Here is a 15,782-nt window from a genome sequence, read left to right on the forward strand (position 1 = left end):
GTCGAAAACAGTCGGGGAAAACCCCAAATTCTGGGGCAAACCCGGGTACAAAGGGCGCCACCCACCGCCTCAATGAGGTTCGGCTCCTGTAGCTAGAGGATGCATCTGCGCAGGAGCAGAGTCTCAAGCCGGCTACTTCCGCAAGCGTGTACGCCATACCTGACCGAGAACGCACGAAGACGGCGCATGCGCCTGCTCGGGACACGCGCGCGCGCACGCACGGACGGACGCACGGACGCACAGACGCACGCCCCGCCTTGCCCCGCCGCGCGCGGCCCTCGAATCTCGCGTTGTCGAGGCCCTGGCGGTCTAGGCTTCTTGAGGTAATGCCCCGGAGAGCGGGGAACGTGGAGGAGGCCGAGGTGGGAGCAGAGGAAGCGGGTGCTGAGGAGTACGGCCCCGAGGAGTACGGTCGCGACGAGGCGGCCGCGGAGGAGTCCGGCCCGGAAGAGTCTGACCCGGAGGAACCGGGCGCAGAGGAGGAGATGGAGGCCGGACGGCCGCGGCCTGTGCTGCGCTCGGTGAACTCGCGGGAGCCGTCCCAGGTCATCTTCTGCAACCGCAGCCCGCGCGTCGTGCTGCCCGTGTGGCTCAACTTCGACGGCGAGCCGCAGCCCTACCCTACGCTGCCGCCCGGCACGGGCCGCCGTATCCACAGCTACCGAGGTAGGCGGGCCGCACCGGCAGCTTTATTCTGGCGCGCTTGAGCGCCTGCCATCGGTGCTGAGCTGAGCCCAGTACGCTGCCCAGTGCTCTAGGCCTAATAGCAGCAGAAACTGTGACACGAACTCACCGAATCTCTTCCACCATCCCGGCAGGCAGGTGCTGTTGTCATAATCCCCATTTACGCTTGAGGAACTGAGGGGAGGCCCCAGAGAGGTAGTGACAAATCCAAGTTGACGCTGCTAGTAAGTGGCAGAACATTCTTTATAAGACTGAATAGATTGCAATTGATGGTGGCTTCCCCCCAACCCCTACCCATGTATATCACCCCTAAAAGAAGTGCTCCATCCTTATTGCCCATTTGTGCAGTCAGTGAATGAGAGTATCTCTCATTCTGCGATGTCCCTAGTGGGTCAGGTCCGTGTAGGCAGAACATAGTCCCGTAGAGAGACGAATGCATAAATAGATGAGAACAAGTCAATGTCAAAATTACTGCAATAGGACGGAACCCACTGGGAGCTTGGAGACGGCACCTGCTCAGGGAAAAGGTTGTGTGTGTGTACACACGTGTATACACATGGAACGTTGGAGGAAAGAGGGGAGGATATGAAATGGTGGTAGAAGAAGCCCTAAAGGTGATTTTAGCCCTAGGAAATGGGGACCATTGAAAGTTTTTTAGCCGGAAATGACATTGCCAGGTTTCCATTCTGAAAAGCTTACTCAGGTTGCAAAGTGGTTTGGAGAGGGAGAAGAATACCGTTGAGGAACCAGTTAGGGAACTATTTTAATAACCCGGGAGGGGATAACTAGATCTTAACTGCCTAAGGAGGCAGTAATCTTCCCATGGCTTTCAAGAAGAGAAGTAGTCCTAGTCTTGCTTAATTTTCACAATTATCCTGGGAGGAGCCTGAGGAATTTTTTTCCCTTAAGGGTGATATACTCACTCAGTAATGCCTCTCAAACTTTTACACCAAACTTCCCCAGGGATCAACATTTCTTCAGTCTACTACTTTATATAGAAAATTGTGTCAATTTTGTATTCTCCAAAATTTATCTGTGCCTTATTTAATATAAAAAAATTCCTTAGCATGTGAATGTACTTAATGTCACTAACTGTACACTTGGTTTAACAAAATGGTTTAAATGGTCTGTTTTGGGTATATTTTACCACAATAAAAAAATTATTAGTTTACATTCTTAAATTTTCCACCAAATCTTCAAGTAAGTTTGTGCCTCAGGAACACACGCTGTATTTATTCTGAGACACCTACTCCCTCCTTCAGCATTTTATGCCCGGAGGGTTTGCCTCACATATAATGTTTTGTTTCTTAAATTCAGGTTTAATTTATATACAGTATTGCCATCACCCCAGAAAGTTCCCTCCTGCCCCTTTCCACTCAATCTCCTCCTCAGAGGCAACCTCTTCTGATTTTTCACACCATAGATTAGTTGTGTGTATTCCTGCAGAATGTACCTGTTCTGTCTGGCATGCTCTTGTACTTTCTTATTTTTGAGAAGCATCTATTGGGGAAGTTGGTGACCTCTCTTTCGGTTTGCAGCATTTGGTGTAATTTGCAATTTATGTACTTTGCTTTTCCTCTATGGTAATAGAAAGGGGTGAGATTTGAAATACATGCTCTTCTGCTTACTGGCCCTGTTGCCTTGAGCAAGTGACTTGGCTTTTTCAGACCTATTTTCTCATCCGTAAATGGATCTGTTGTGAGTATTGAATAAGATGATATTATTGGATGGGCTTTGTAAGATCTTTAAGCAGAATGGCAAGTATTTCAGTGTTAGTCCAGGAAGATGAAGGAAATAGATATGTGGCTACTCAACAGCCTCTGCTTGTCTTAACAGGTCACCTTTGGCTCTTCCGAGATGCAGGGACATACGATGGGCTTCTGGTTAACCAAACTGAACTATTTGTGCCATCTCTTAATGTTGATGGACAGCCTATTTTTGCCAACATCACACTGCCAGGTACTGATGTTCCATCTTTTTAAAAAGAGAAGGCTGCTATACTGTGTAGAGTATAGACCACATGCAAGAGCCAAGCCCTTACTGATTTTTGTTTGATGCTCAGCAAGGTATTTAACCTTTCTGTGACCTATTCTCCACTATAAATAAGTAATGTACTTGTAGGCTCTGTATTGAGCAAAGATGTCATGGTCTTCCAAAGGCCCTTTGGGCTTGTCAGAAGTGGACTAAATTAAAACTCTGTAGAATGATGAATGTTTTTTGTTTCCTGGGCCTTAGAACAGAATTATTCCCTGGAGTCTCAGGGAAAGAACAAGTTGTAGAGAATGATATATTATGGCTTATTTATATGACTTCTAGTATTATATCTTTTAATGTTATTTAACCTAGTAAAGCTCACAGTACCAATCGGGGCTTAAAAAAAATCACCCAATTGAACATTAACAAATGTTCAATTGTTAAACAAATAGTTTACCATTTGTGATATTATTAGGTTGAATTCTAAGAAACTGATATTCTTGTGGATTAAAAAAGAAACAATGTGTAACTTTATAAGGGTCAAACTAATATGTATATATAGATCCTGTTTTAAGGAAATGGATATACAAAGATGACCATTGCTAAGTTAAATGGAGTATATTTTGCCTCATGGGATACCTTTAAAGAGTAAGTTTCCCAGTGAGTATAAAATTAGATTTAAGTTCCCCCAAAATCTAAGTATGCTCTCTTTAGTTATCTATTGCTGTGTGACAACTGCCCCCAAACTAAAAACCATTTGATTTGTTCATGATTCTGCAGTCTGAGTTGAGCTCAGCTGGGTTGTTATTCTGCTCATTGGTGGTCGTTGGTGTGGCTCCCCTTTTTCTGGCAGATTGGCTGGGGGCTGGGCTGCTCTCCTATGTAGGCTCAGTGCTTGTCCCTATTTGTGTGGTCTTTCCTGCAGGGTAGCTCAGGGCTTTTGAGAGGGTAAAAGTGGAAGTTGCCAGGCTTTTTTAAGGTTTAGGCCCAGAATTCCTACATTCAGTTACTAAAGCACATCATAGGCCCAGCCTACTTGCAAGGGGAAGTTATTACATAAGGGCGTGAATACCATGAAATGTCCTTGGGGTCTTTATGTTACACTCTGCCGTGACACATGTACTCGCCATTTTGCCCAAAGTGAGGTCCATCAGAAGTAAGTGTAATTGCCATGGCTGGAAAAGCCTCTTGCTCATTACTTGTCCCAAGGTTTGCCTGAGTCTGCTGCTGAAGATTCGGTTTTCTGCCCTTACAGTGTATACCCTGAAAGAACGATGCCTTCAGGTTGTCCGAAGCCTAGTTAAGCCTGAAAATTACAGGAGATTGGACATCGTAAGATCACTCTACGAAGATTTGGAAGACCACCCAAATGTGAGGAAAGACCTGGAGCGACTGACACAGGAGCATATTGAAAATCAACGAATGGAAGAGGAGACTGAAGATTTTAATTGAAATTTGCTCTCCTGAGACTCAGCTTTAGATGGAACTGACTAGTCTTGATCTAGATACAGGACTGATCACTTATTCGCAGTTTCAAAGTGTCTCATTCTTGGAGTAAAAAATGCTGCATTGCTTAAAAGGAAGTTAACTGACTTCACTAGGTATTGTGATTTTTAGGGGTAAAGATCACAAAATGTAATTTAATGACTGCCCTTTTTAGAAGTATTTATCAAGGGTAAGTAGTTTCATTTTCGCCTCTTAGTAAGTCAGGAAAGTTTCTGTGTAAGGACTTTGGTGTAAGTAATTCAGTGAGAATTGCAACGTATTGTTTGATTGTAAGAAAGCAGTGATATCTGCTTTAAATTGATGTATTGTGGTTGGTGATGTGTCTGCCTCCCACTTTGAGAAGACTAAGATATCCTTGAAGCAGGGACAAATCTGTCTCCTCTTTGAGACCCCAGTGCCTCACACATTTTGAGCCTTTATCAGTGTTTGTTGAATGAACAAACCAGTGGATACTTTGGTAGAAAGTGTTTGGAGGATTTGTTCTTTTTTGGGGGTGGAGAATAGGAGGGGAACCTTAAAGTGTGTACAGATATTAAATGTTTTAAAGGGAATCATTTTTATAGAAGGCACTTTTTATAATTTTCTAAATTTTGTGCTTTTCTCTGTTTATTATTGTTATACTGCTGTTTTATTTTTGTTTCTAATCGAGGATTAGCTTTCTAAAGTTGTGATGATAGCTTTTGTGAAACTTGGCATCTGCACAGAAGGTAGGAGAAAATAGTCCTCTTATTTAATTCTAGTATTAAGGAGCTACTACCGTACTGTAAAAAGGTTTTTGCCAAGTATGGGTATTTCTGTTTTATTTGGTAAATCCATGACATTCCTGTTTGGTTCAGCATTTTTCATCAGGCAGGATCTGTTGACACTTTGCACCTGGCTCGGGGAGAGGCCAAAGCCCTCTAACCTCTGGAAAGTTACTCTTCACATACAGTGGAGTAGTTTAAAAAAATCCAGCAAAGAAAATTTTGGAAAGACAGAAAAGTAAAAGGAAGGAAAAGGTCTCTGTAGATACACTACTTAAATACAACCACTAACTTAACATGTTGAAGTTTCAACCCTTTTTAAGGCAACTTTCGGTTGGTTTGTTTTTACATAGTTAAATCATATTATACATACAGTTTTGTATTCTTTCTCATTTAACTTTGTAATTTAAATATTTTTCCATGGTATTATAAGCTCTTAATAGACATTAGTATGGTCTTCCTTTTGTAAATAATGTTAGAATATTTCTTGGTATCTTCGGTTACCTTATGCTAACCTTTGTGCACAATTCTTGTGCTCTGAAAAGAGTGAAGTGAAACAAATGTCCCAGTTTTCCCACTGTACTCGAATTTTCACCCAATCTTATTCCCCTCCTCTTCTAACATTCTATAAATAAGTTGACTTTTTTTTTTTTTAGCATGTTGTACTCACTCAGTGACACACTTATAAATATTTAAATTTTTCGTGTTGAATTATTGGATAGAGAAGAAGTGCTGGTACAGAAGGCAGCTGAAGGAGTTCAGGAGTGGGATAGGATGGGGATTTAAGGAAGTCTGCTGATGTTGGATTAGTTGGGTTTCTTTTTAACTTTTGTGTCAATGAAATTTTATGTTCCTCTTAATAAAACATGTAGTTTGAGTACTGTATTTTTTTGTTGTCCAAGGAAGATTGAAAACCTGTAGCATGAGTAATATGTTTTTCATTTGAAGTCTTATGAATGTATTAAATGTATTGCTCTTAAACGACTGTGATGTTTCCTATTTTGAGTTAAAAACAAACAAACAAACAAACCCTGTTCTTTAATACATTAAATGGTGCTGAGTAAAGGAAATAGGGTGTGTCATGGTGTTATTTTAACCATGTTCTTCTCTCTTGGAGAGTTGTGAAAGCTGTTTGTTTAAAGGCTTAAGGTGGGGAGCCAGGTGGCAGATATAAGCAACTAGCTTCATCCTCAGTCTCTTTCTAACCCTGGATTAAAAAAAAAAAGTGTTTCTTTTAGCTTTACTTTTCTCCTAAATGAAATATCACTGTAAAAAAAATTTTAAGCACTACAGAAGAGTATTAAGAAGAAAGTATTCACACTGGGAACTAAGTTTTTTTTTCCTTTCGTGAAAACAGAACCAACCTTAACACATCTCACTGAAAAAGGTACAGAGAAGGCTACTAAGCTTATGAAAAGATGCTTCACATCACATGTAAGAGAAATGAAAATTAAAAGAACTCTGAGATACCACATGGAACCTATTAAGAAAGCCAAAATCTGTAACATTGACAAGTGCCGGTGAGGATGTGGAGCAGCAGGAACTCATTTCACTGCTGGTGGGAATGCAAAATGGTACAACCACTTTGAAAGGCAGTTTGGTGGTTGTTCACAAAACTAAAGATTCTTACCATGAAATCCACCAGTTGTACTCCTTGGTATTAAAGGAGTTGAAAATTTATGTCTAAAACCTTTCATATGGATATTTATAGGAGCTTTATCCATAATTGCCAAAATGCCCTTCAGTAGGTAGATAGATAGATAAACTGGTACATCCAGACAATGGAATATTATTTAGCACTAAAGAAAAATGAGCTGTAACCATGAAAAGACATGGAGGAAATGTAAATACATATTAAGTGAAAAAAGCCAATCTAAAAGATCACATACTGTGTAATTTCAACTATACAATATTCTAGAAAAGGCAAAATTATGGAGTAAAGTGATCAGTGGTTACCACGATTTGGGGGGAGAGAGGGACGAAAGGCGGATCATGGGAGTTTTTTAGGGTAGTGAAACTCTTCTGTATGATACTATATGGGATGTACTATATTATACAATTTATGATAATATACATTTATCCAAACCCATAGAATGTACACACTAAGAGTGAACCCTGAGGTAAACTATGGACTTTGGGTGATGTGTCAGTGTAGGTTTCCAAATATTGGTATACAATTTTCATTAATAGATGTTAGGACTGTTCTGCCCTTCTTATAGATGAGAAAGCAGATCCCTCTGGAACAGACCCAATACTGGAAATGTACATTGATGGGAGACTGGCCAAATAAAATACGGTGTTTCTAAATAAGCCATTGAGAAGAAAGGTAGATGTTTATTGACATTAAGAGCTATTTAGTATTGATTGAAGAAAGTTTACAAAAAATTTAATGTGTTTTTAAAAAAGTTTAAAAAATTTTATCGAGGTCTAAACATGTGGAATTATGTACTCCAAATTATTAATAATGGTCCCCCAAGGATGAGATTATGGTAAGCTGTTGTTCTTCCTTCCCCCTCCCTTTTCCTCTCTGAGATAATAGAAAAAATTCATGGTTCTGATCTCTTTCCCTGATTCCTGGCCCAAGGCTCCTAAATTCCTAAGTGATAAGAGCACTAGGAGCATCTTTTGTTCTAGTGAGGTGACACTCTGGGTGAGCTTCTGGTTGGAGCTGGTCATCAGAAAGACCAAGCCATGATTAGAAGCTTGGAATTTTCAGCTTTGCCCCACACCCTACTTCTCCAGAGAGGGGAGAGGGCCTGATATGGATTAATAATTGATGATGCTTGTTTTAGGAGAGTTATCAGTAATAATTCAATGTTGGAAATAGTAAATCTCACTAAATAGATGGTTTTCTTTATTAAATAATTGATAATGCCTACATAAGGAAAACTTCATAAAATTTCCAGTAGTGCAGGATTCAGAGAGCTTCCAAGTTGGTGAACACATCCACACCAGGAGGGTAACACACCCCAACTCCCATCCACACTGGGAGGGTATCATACCCCGACTCCATAGTTCTGGAAGATCCTGTGCTGGGTACCCTCCCAAACCTCGCTCTCTATAGTTCTTCATCCAACTGTTCATTTCCATCCTTAGAGGTCCCTGACATTTTTGGTACCAGGGACCAGTGCTCTTATGAGAATCTAATGCCTGATGATCTGAAGTGGAGCTGAAGTGGTAATGCTAGTGATGGGGGAGTGGCTGCAAATACAGATGAAGCTTCGCTGGCTTGCCTGCTGCTCACTTCATGCTCTGTGGCTCAGCTCCTAGCAGGTCACAGCCCAGTAAAGGTCTGCGGCCCCAGGGTCAAAGACCCTTGCTTTATCATATTCTTTTACAAACTGGTAAACATGTTCCTCTGAGTTCTGTGAGACACGCTAGCAAGTTAGCAAACTGAGGAGGGAGTCACGGGAACTTCCAATTTGTAGCAAAGTGGGACAGAGTTGTGGTAAGCTGGGGACCTGCTACTTGTGATTGGCATCTGAATTGGGGTGGGAACAGTCTCTTGGGGATCTCCTAATCTGTGGGATCTGATCTTATCTCCAGGTGGACAATGTCAGAACTGAGTTAAATTATAGGACATGCGGCAGTTGTCACAGAAAATGACTTGTTTTTTGGGAAAAAACCCCCACATGTTTGGTGACCAAAAGTGTTGGAAGTGTTCTGTATAAAAGTAAAGTAATGTCGGGGCCCAAGACAGGCTATCCCAAAATATCTCACAATGGCATATTGATTACTTTGAATTAAAGTTACTTGATCAGCAGCCAAAAGGGCACTTTGACCCTCCCTTATCTCCTTGAATGCAGGAAATAAATCTCTGGGAAAGGTGTCCTCACTGTACCTGGAAGATACCTCTTATCACTAGAATTAAGTCAAAACCAAAAAGTGTGTAGTCAAATCTATTGCCTTTTTTCCCACTTCCTACCTTGTTTAAATTCCTCATTAAGGAATACCCAAACCTTGCTTAGATTTCTAATTAGCATTTTTTGTTTTCTTTTTAAAAATAATATAAAAGGTACCCAGTTCAATCATTTCTTTGAATCTTATTTTATGAACTGAGAATCATATTGTGATTTTCCTGTGTATATGTATTAAATCGTTTTTTTCTCCTGTTAATCTAGTTTTATGTCAAATTAATTATTTTATTACTTGTTTAGCCATAAGAAGTAAAGAAGGGTAGAGGGGTGGGAATCCCCCCTACCCTGTCGCAGATGGGAGAAATACACAGAAGGCAGAACTGAGTTTTTCCCTACAAAGGAGGAGGAAAGTCTAGTGTGGGTTTTTTCCAATAAAGATATTTTTATTAAAAAATAAATACATGTGCAAGGTCCATAGAGAAGTTTTATTATCGTCATTCGCTCTTTATTACTTTCTTTATGCCCCAATTTCTTGATATAATGGTGGTTCTCAACTCTGCCTGCACATAATTAGAATTACTTGTAAGCTTTTAAAAAATGCCAGCCCCAATATAGGGGGAAAGGGGGATGGTGAAGTGGGAAAGGGGATCAAATATATGGTAGCTGAAGGAAACTGGTCTTTAGGTGGTAAACACACAATAGAATATACAAATGTCAAGTTACAATGTACATCTGAAAATTATATCATTGTATTAACCAATGTTACCCCAATAAACTTAATTAAAAAAAATGCCAGCCCCATCCCAGAACAATTAAGTCTGGGTCTGTGGAGGCTGAGCTGGACATGTATAGTTTTTAAAATCTCCCTAGATAATTCTGATGTGCAGCAAGGATTGCAAACTACCGATTGTCATTTCAAGGGAATTTAATGTGAACAGGTCATATGACATAACTATGTAATTACATTCAGTCTCAGTTGTTTCTAACTGATCCTAATAGGGAGGGTGTTGGCCATGGAGATGGATAATTAGGGGAAGAAGTGAACTGTGCAGGATCATAGGAAAATTTTTGTGGTAGCATAATAGAACAGAAAGAGCTCTTCCTTTGGAGCCAGACTTGAGTTGAATACTGTCATTTTGGCCAATTTTGTTTGACCAAGTTATAATTGCCTTGAGCCTCACTTTCCTCATTTGTAGAACAGGAAGGATAAACTTACCTTATAGGGTAGTTGTGATGATCCCAGATGATATATGCTAAATGCCTGGTGTTTGGTAGTGAGTGACAACTCTATTCATCAGTAATAGCAAAAACTTTACTTTGAAGAACTTATCCTAAAGGACGAGGCCCAAGATGTGCTCCTGAACTACTCAGGCAAGCTTCTCTGGAGGAGAAAACCTTAGGACTCAGATCCCCAATCCTGAGGATGGGGCGAGAAGGAAACCTGCTAAGAGCCCAAGGAGATAGCAGAGAGAGGAACTGCTTGTGCTCGGCTGTCCCTGACTGGCCAAGGCTGAATGCAAACCTGTGGTCTTAAAGCCTCATCAAACACAAGAGGCCCCATGGCACTAAGGGATGAGTGCTACAAAGCCACATGCTCTGTGCTTGCAGAAGAGAGGGAGAAGCAAGTGGAGGGTTTTGCAAATAGAGAAAAGGGGAACAAGAAGAGGGCCCTTATTCTCCTTTGCCCTGGGATGTAGGTGCTTTCCCACTCAGCCTTGGTCAGACCATCACTGGAGCTTCTCCACCAAAAATTCCAATCACTGCTGCAACATGGAACTTCCTCTGAAAAGCAGTCTCAGAACACTGAAACATGCCCCATGTCCATCATCAAGGAGGTAGACTCACATAAAAGCAATCCTTTACTGGGCTCAGTACTTTGTAGTTTATCCCAAGCATTTTGGGGTCCATTTAACCTTCATAGCAATCCTGAAAAATGGTTGGGGCAGAATACCCAATTTACAAAAAAATTAATACAAATTTTATCTTGTTCAAGAATAAAGAGCCAGACAGATAAAAGAGCTGAACTTGGACTCTAGCTGATAGGAGTCCATGGCCAGTGGGTACTCTTTCTTTTTAAAATGAGTTTGATGTCCTTTACTCAAGGGAAAACCCTCTATGTATTGGGGGAGTACAGTGCCTCAGAAGTAGTGGAGCATTCTTCCCTGTGCACTTTGCAATTATATAAATGCTACCATTGTTTAAACACATTCTCTGCAAGGAAGACCCTGGAATAGGTGTCCTATGTGGGCTGTATAAATTGCTTTAATCCACATCTCTCCTACACAACTGTAAGCAGCAGAAATGTGTAAAACAAGGCTTGAGAAGTGAAATGGGTTGTCCACGGTTACAAAAACTTGTTTTTGGCAGAGCTAAGACTTGGCCCCAGGACTTCTCACTTTCATTTCAGGTTCCTTTTTCAGCAGGCATACTCAACAGCTGATGTTTACAAGCTGCAAAGTGGCATGCTAGGTTTTTTTTTGTTTTTTTGTTTTAATCTGTCTTTGATGAGCCTCACTTTCCTCATTTGTAGAACAAATGAGGCTAACTTCTTGGAACCTATTTAGTTCTGTGTAAAAATGGGATATTATCTACAGCATAGGCTTATGGAAGTTACATATAATGATTTATGCCCCTGTAGGTGTAGATAAATGGTAGCTATTGTAATAAAGAGGTAATTGGTAGCCAGTGGTCAGACTGCTAGGGTTCAAATCTCAGCTCTGCTACTTTGTACCTGTATGAGTTTAAGCAAGTTGTTTAACCTCTCTTTGCCTTAGTTTCCTCATTTGTAGACTGGGAGTAATAACCACACCTACTTTATGGGGTCATTGTGGGGAATAGTGAAATAACCCAGGTGAAGTCTGTTCAATAAATATTAGCCATTATTCATATAAGTTCTCCTACCCTATTTAATAATTCAGTCTCTCTTACCATGTTCTGCTTTCCCCAATAGTATTTATCACCTTCTAAGGTAACAAATATGCAATTATCCACCCCCACTTCCTTTCATCATACTCTTTAATTCTCTCAAACTACCTATCATCTTCTATAATGCTAAGTTGTTTACTTATTTTGCATTTTTATTGCCCCTTGTCTGCCTCCTTCGAGGCCTCGGATTTTGTTCAGAGGTGTCCCCAGTGCCTAGAACGGTGCCTGGCTCATAGTAGCTGCTCAATAAACATTAGCCATTATTATGACAGAGTCTATCTTGACTAGTCTCCCTCCTTTTCACTTTTGGCAAGAGCACTTACTACCTTTTAACATACAATGTAACTTAGGTATTCAGTATTTTTATTAGTTATTGCTAGTTCCCCCTCATCTAGATTGTAAGTCCCGTGAAAGTAAAGACTTGTAAAAGATTTTCTCCATGTACGTAACTCCCAATACCTAGAACAGTGCCTGGCATATTGCAGGTAATTAATAGAATATTTGTTGAATAAATTATAAGTAGCGGAGCTCCAAAAGCACTGGAACTGGGGTCAGAAAGCATCCTGGTACTGCCACAGAATTCCGTGTGGCCTTAAACGTGTTGCCTCTCCATTCTAGGCCTCCGTTTTCCTTCCCAGCTCTGACCCTTTTGGTTTCGCCCCGGCTCAGATCTAGCCCGCTGGTTGCGTCCCGCCCTTCGTGGCCGCTGGGGGGCAGTGGTGCCCCGCGCCGGCCCGCCCACTTTCTGGGTGGCGGGGCGCAGTAGGACCGGCCCGCCCCCGGGGTAGAGAAGACAAGTCCAGCCGTGTCTGGCTCAGTCGCCCGACCGCCTCTCCGCCTGCTCTGGCAGCCCAGCCATGTCCTGCTACATCTACCAGCTACCCTCCTGGGTGCTGGACGACCTGTGCCGCAACATGGACACACTCAGCGAGTGGGACTGGATGCATTTCGGTGAGTGGGCCCTCTAGCGACCCCGCCTGAGGCGGTCCTCCAAGCCCCCTCCTCGCCTCTGAGTGAGGTCGTGATTCAAAGGGCCCTACATGTGGCCATGTGGACCCAGGCCTCGCTGTGTGACCGTGGATAGGCCACTGCCCCATCTCTGGACTCCAGTGCTATCTGAGAGGCGTTATGTGATCTTTGAAGATGTCTACTGTCAGTCTGTCGTTAAGTAATGACCATCTCAACTTTGCTGCTTACAGTAAAGGTTAAAATAATAGCTATTAGCAGGTAAAATAAGCTATCAGTGTGCTGTGTGCCGGGCCCTGATGTAAGCACTTGACATGGATTACTCATTTAGTTCCCGTAATCTAAAAAGTAACCCCATTAACCCCATTTTACAGACGAGGAACCGGATTTAGAGAGGTGGAGTCACTTGGCTCAGGCCATGGCCTTGCTAAATGGCAGAGTGAGATTTGAACCCAGTGCCTGGCTTTACCAGAACATTGTAATTCCTGGGTGTGTTTTGTTTGTTTGCACCTGATTGGCTGAGAGCGCATGGCGTCTAGGAGTAGGCTGCCGCTGTGGTCCTCCTGTTCCCAAGCAGAGGTTTGCATTCCAGGTCCACTACCACCCCGATGGTGATTTGGGGTGGGTTACATAACTTTTCTGAGCCTCAACTTCTTAATCTGTAAACTGGAGTTTGTTGGGAGGAATGAAAATTATTCAAAAAGCGCCTGACACCTAAATGTTAGAGATCTTTTAGGTAATAAGGAAGTAATAAGTAACCATGGTCATTTTAGTTTTATGTCTTAAGTCAGTGTAACTCACGCCACTTTATTTTTAAAATATCTTCTTTAAAATTTAGATTATGAGATATCCCACTTATACAAGAGTATATAATATATATATGTAAAGTTCAGAGAGCAATAAAATGAACACGTACCTGTTGTGCATCCAGTTTGAACAAATAATATATATTTTAACTTAGGGGTTCTCAACTAGGTGCGATTTTGCCCCTTAGGGAACATTTGCCAATGTCTGGAGACATTTTTGGTTGTCACAACTTGGGGGAAGCAGTGGGTAGAGGCCAGGGATGTTGCTAAACATCCTACAATGCATAGGACAGCCCCCTCCATAGATTATCTAGCCCATAGTGTCAGTAGTGTTGAGGTTCAGAAACGCTGTTTTAAACCAGTAACACAAATAATAAATGTGTATTTCAAAGTACTGTGGGCCATAAATGAACAAAGCTCAAATTTCACCACTCAGGGATAACCATTTTTAATATTTGGATGCCAATAATAATAAAACAACAATAGTAGCTAACATTGGCTCCTTACTACGAGCTAGCAGAGGGCTATGTGCTTTCTGCCTTCTAGCCTTTTTTTAATAAACATTTTACGTGTATTATGCATATTTTAACGATCATATCATTTTGTACATTCTAATAGCCTGCTTTTTCCACTTGAAATATGTCATAATTATTTGTCCTTGCCAAGCAATATTCTTTAACAACATGGATTGATTTATTTTCAGTGTATTTTTTATTAACTATTTTTAAGGGGAAAAGTAACAAACACACTAGGTTAAATGATGTAAATAATACACCTATGATAGAGGAAGGTAACTATCTTTCCCTGCTCTGGTCCTCAGCCTCCCTGTTCCTCTCCCTAGAGGCAGTCACTGGTAACATGTCAGGGCACCTCTGAGAATACCTATTGATACTTGATTTTCTAGACTGTACTGTGTTTCTTTGCTTTGATGATCTGTGATTTAACTACTTTGAATGTTTCCTGGGCAGTGGACAAACTTTGTGTAAGACTCTCTAGTTTTTTACATGTCGGCCTCAATTATGAATGCCAGAACAACTTCTGTCTCTAGGATATTAATTTAGAAAGTGCACTTACGACTTTTTTTAAAAACAGCTTTATTGAGATATGTTCACATACTATACAATTCACCCACTTAAATTGTACAATTCAGTGGCATTTAGTATATACAGAGTTGTACATCCATCTCCACAATCTTGGGACATTTTAATTACCCCCAAAAGAAATCCTATACCCCTTAACCATCACCCCCACGGTTCCCCACATACCTCCCATTTCCCCCTGCTTTAGGCATTGCCTAATCTGGACATTTAAATGGAATCATACAATATGTGGTCCTTTGTGACTGACTTCTTTCATTTAGCATATTTTTAAGGTTCATCCATGATGTAGCATGATCAGTGCTTAACTTCTTTTTATTACTGAATAATGTTCTACAGTATGGATGTACTGCATTTTATTTATCTAGTCATCAGTTGATGGACATTTGGGTTCTTTCCACTTTTTGGCTATTATAATGCTCCGGTGCACATTTGTGTACAGGTTTTTGTGTGGACATACATTTTCATTTCCCTTGGGACGACACCTAGGAGGGGAATTACTGAGTCATAGGTTACTCATTTTGCGGAACTGCCAGACTGTTTTTCAGAGTGGCTGAACGAACCATTTTACATTCCCATCAGCAGTGTATGAGGGTTCCAGTTTTTCCACAGCCTCATCAACACTTGTTATTGTCTATCTTTTTGATTCTAGCCATTGGAGCATGTATGACCTGGTATCTCATTGTGGAATTGATTTGCATTCCTCTAATGACTAATGATGTTGAGTATCTTGGCCTTTGTCCATCCTGTTTGGGGGAATACCTCTGTCTTTTAGGCCCAAAGTCCTCAGAGGCTTCCCATTGTGATTTAGAATATAATCCAGACTCTTCATCAAGCCTGCCTGCTCTGACACAATCTGACCCCATTGATTTTGACTTCCTCTACCCCCACATCCTTTTGCTTATTCTGCTCCAGCCACATTGGCCTCTTTAGTCCAGACTCGGGGCCTGTGCCTGAGACATTTTTCCCATGATCCCCATGGTTGGCTTTTTAGTTTGTATTTGTTTCTTCTTCCTACTGTAACAAATTACTATAAATTTAATGACTTAAAAACAGCAGATTTATTATGTTATAATTCTGGAGGTCAGAAGTCCTAAAATCAAGGTGTCAGCAGGGCTGCATTCCTTCTGGAGGGCCTAGGGGAGAATCCATTTTCTTGCCTTTGCTAGCTTCTAGAGGTTGCCTGTATCCCATGACTGGTGGTCCATTCTCTTCCTTCAAGGC

General features: G+C 41.3%; 2 protein-coding genes across 5 annotated transcripts in view; both read left to right on the forward strand.

Moving 5' to 3' along the window:
* Window positions 1-241: 241 nt before the first annotated feature.
* Window positions 242-5,977, forward strand: VHL (von Hippel-Lindau tumor suppressor). Of its 2 annotated transcripts, XM_016121392.2 has the most exons (3): window positions 244-666; window positions 2,521-2,643; window positions 3,914-5,977. In XM_016121392.2, the coding sequence occupies exons 1-3, from the start codon at window positions 327-329 to the stop codon at window positions 4,108-4,110; spliced, it is 660 nt and encodes a 219-aa protein (XP_015976878.2). In that variant the 5' UTR covers window positions 244-326; the 3' UTR covers window positions 4,111-5,977. The 2 variants fall into 2 exon arrangements, with proteins under 2 accessions (XP_015976879.2, XP_015976878.2); XM_016121393.2 differs by lacking the exon at window positions 2,521-2,643 and having other exon boundaries at window positions 242-666.
* A 6,485-nt stretch (window positions 5,978-12,462) lies between these two features.
* Window positions 12,463-15,782, forward strand: part of IRAK2 (interleukin 1 receptor associated kinase 2) — a 45,272-nt gene continuing 41,952 nt past the window's right edge. For 2 of the 3 annotated variants that reach the window (XM_036218590.1, XM_016121379.2), the window contains exon 1: window positions 12,463-12,640. In XM_036218590.1, coding sequence (XP_036074483.1) covers window positions 12,547-12,640 — 94 coding nt within the window. In that variant the 5' untranslated portion in view covers window positions 12,463-12,546. The remainder of the gene's footprint in view (window positions 12,641-15,782) is intronic. The other variant, XM_016121378.2, reaches the window with a different exon arrangement.

This window comes from Rousettus aegyptiacus, unplaced genomic scaffold, assembly GCF_014176215.1.
Source record: "Rousettus aegyptiacus isolate mRouAeg1 unplaced genomic scaffold, mRouAeg1.p scaffold_m13_p_4, whole genome shotgun sequence".
NCBI lineage: Eukaryota > Metazoa > Chordata > Mammalia > Chiroptera > Pteropodidae > Rousettus > Rousettus aegyptiacus.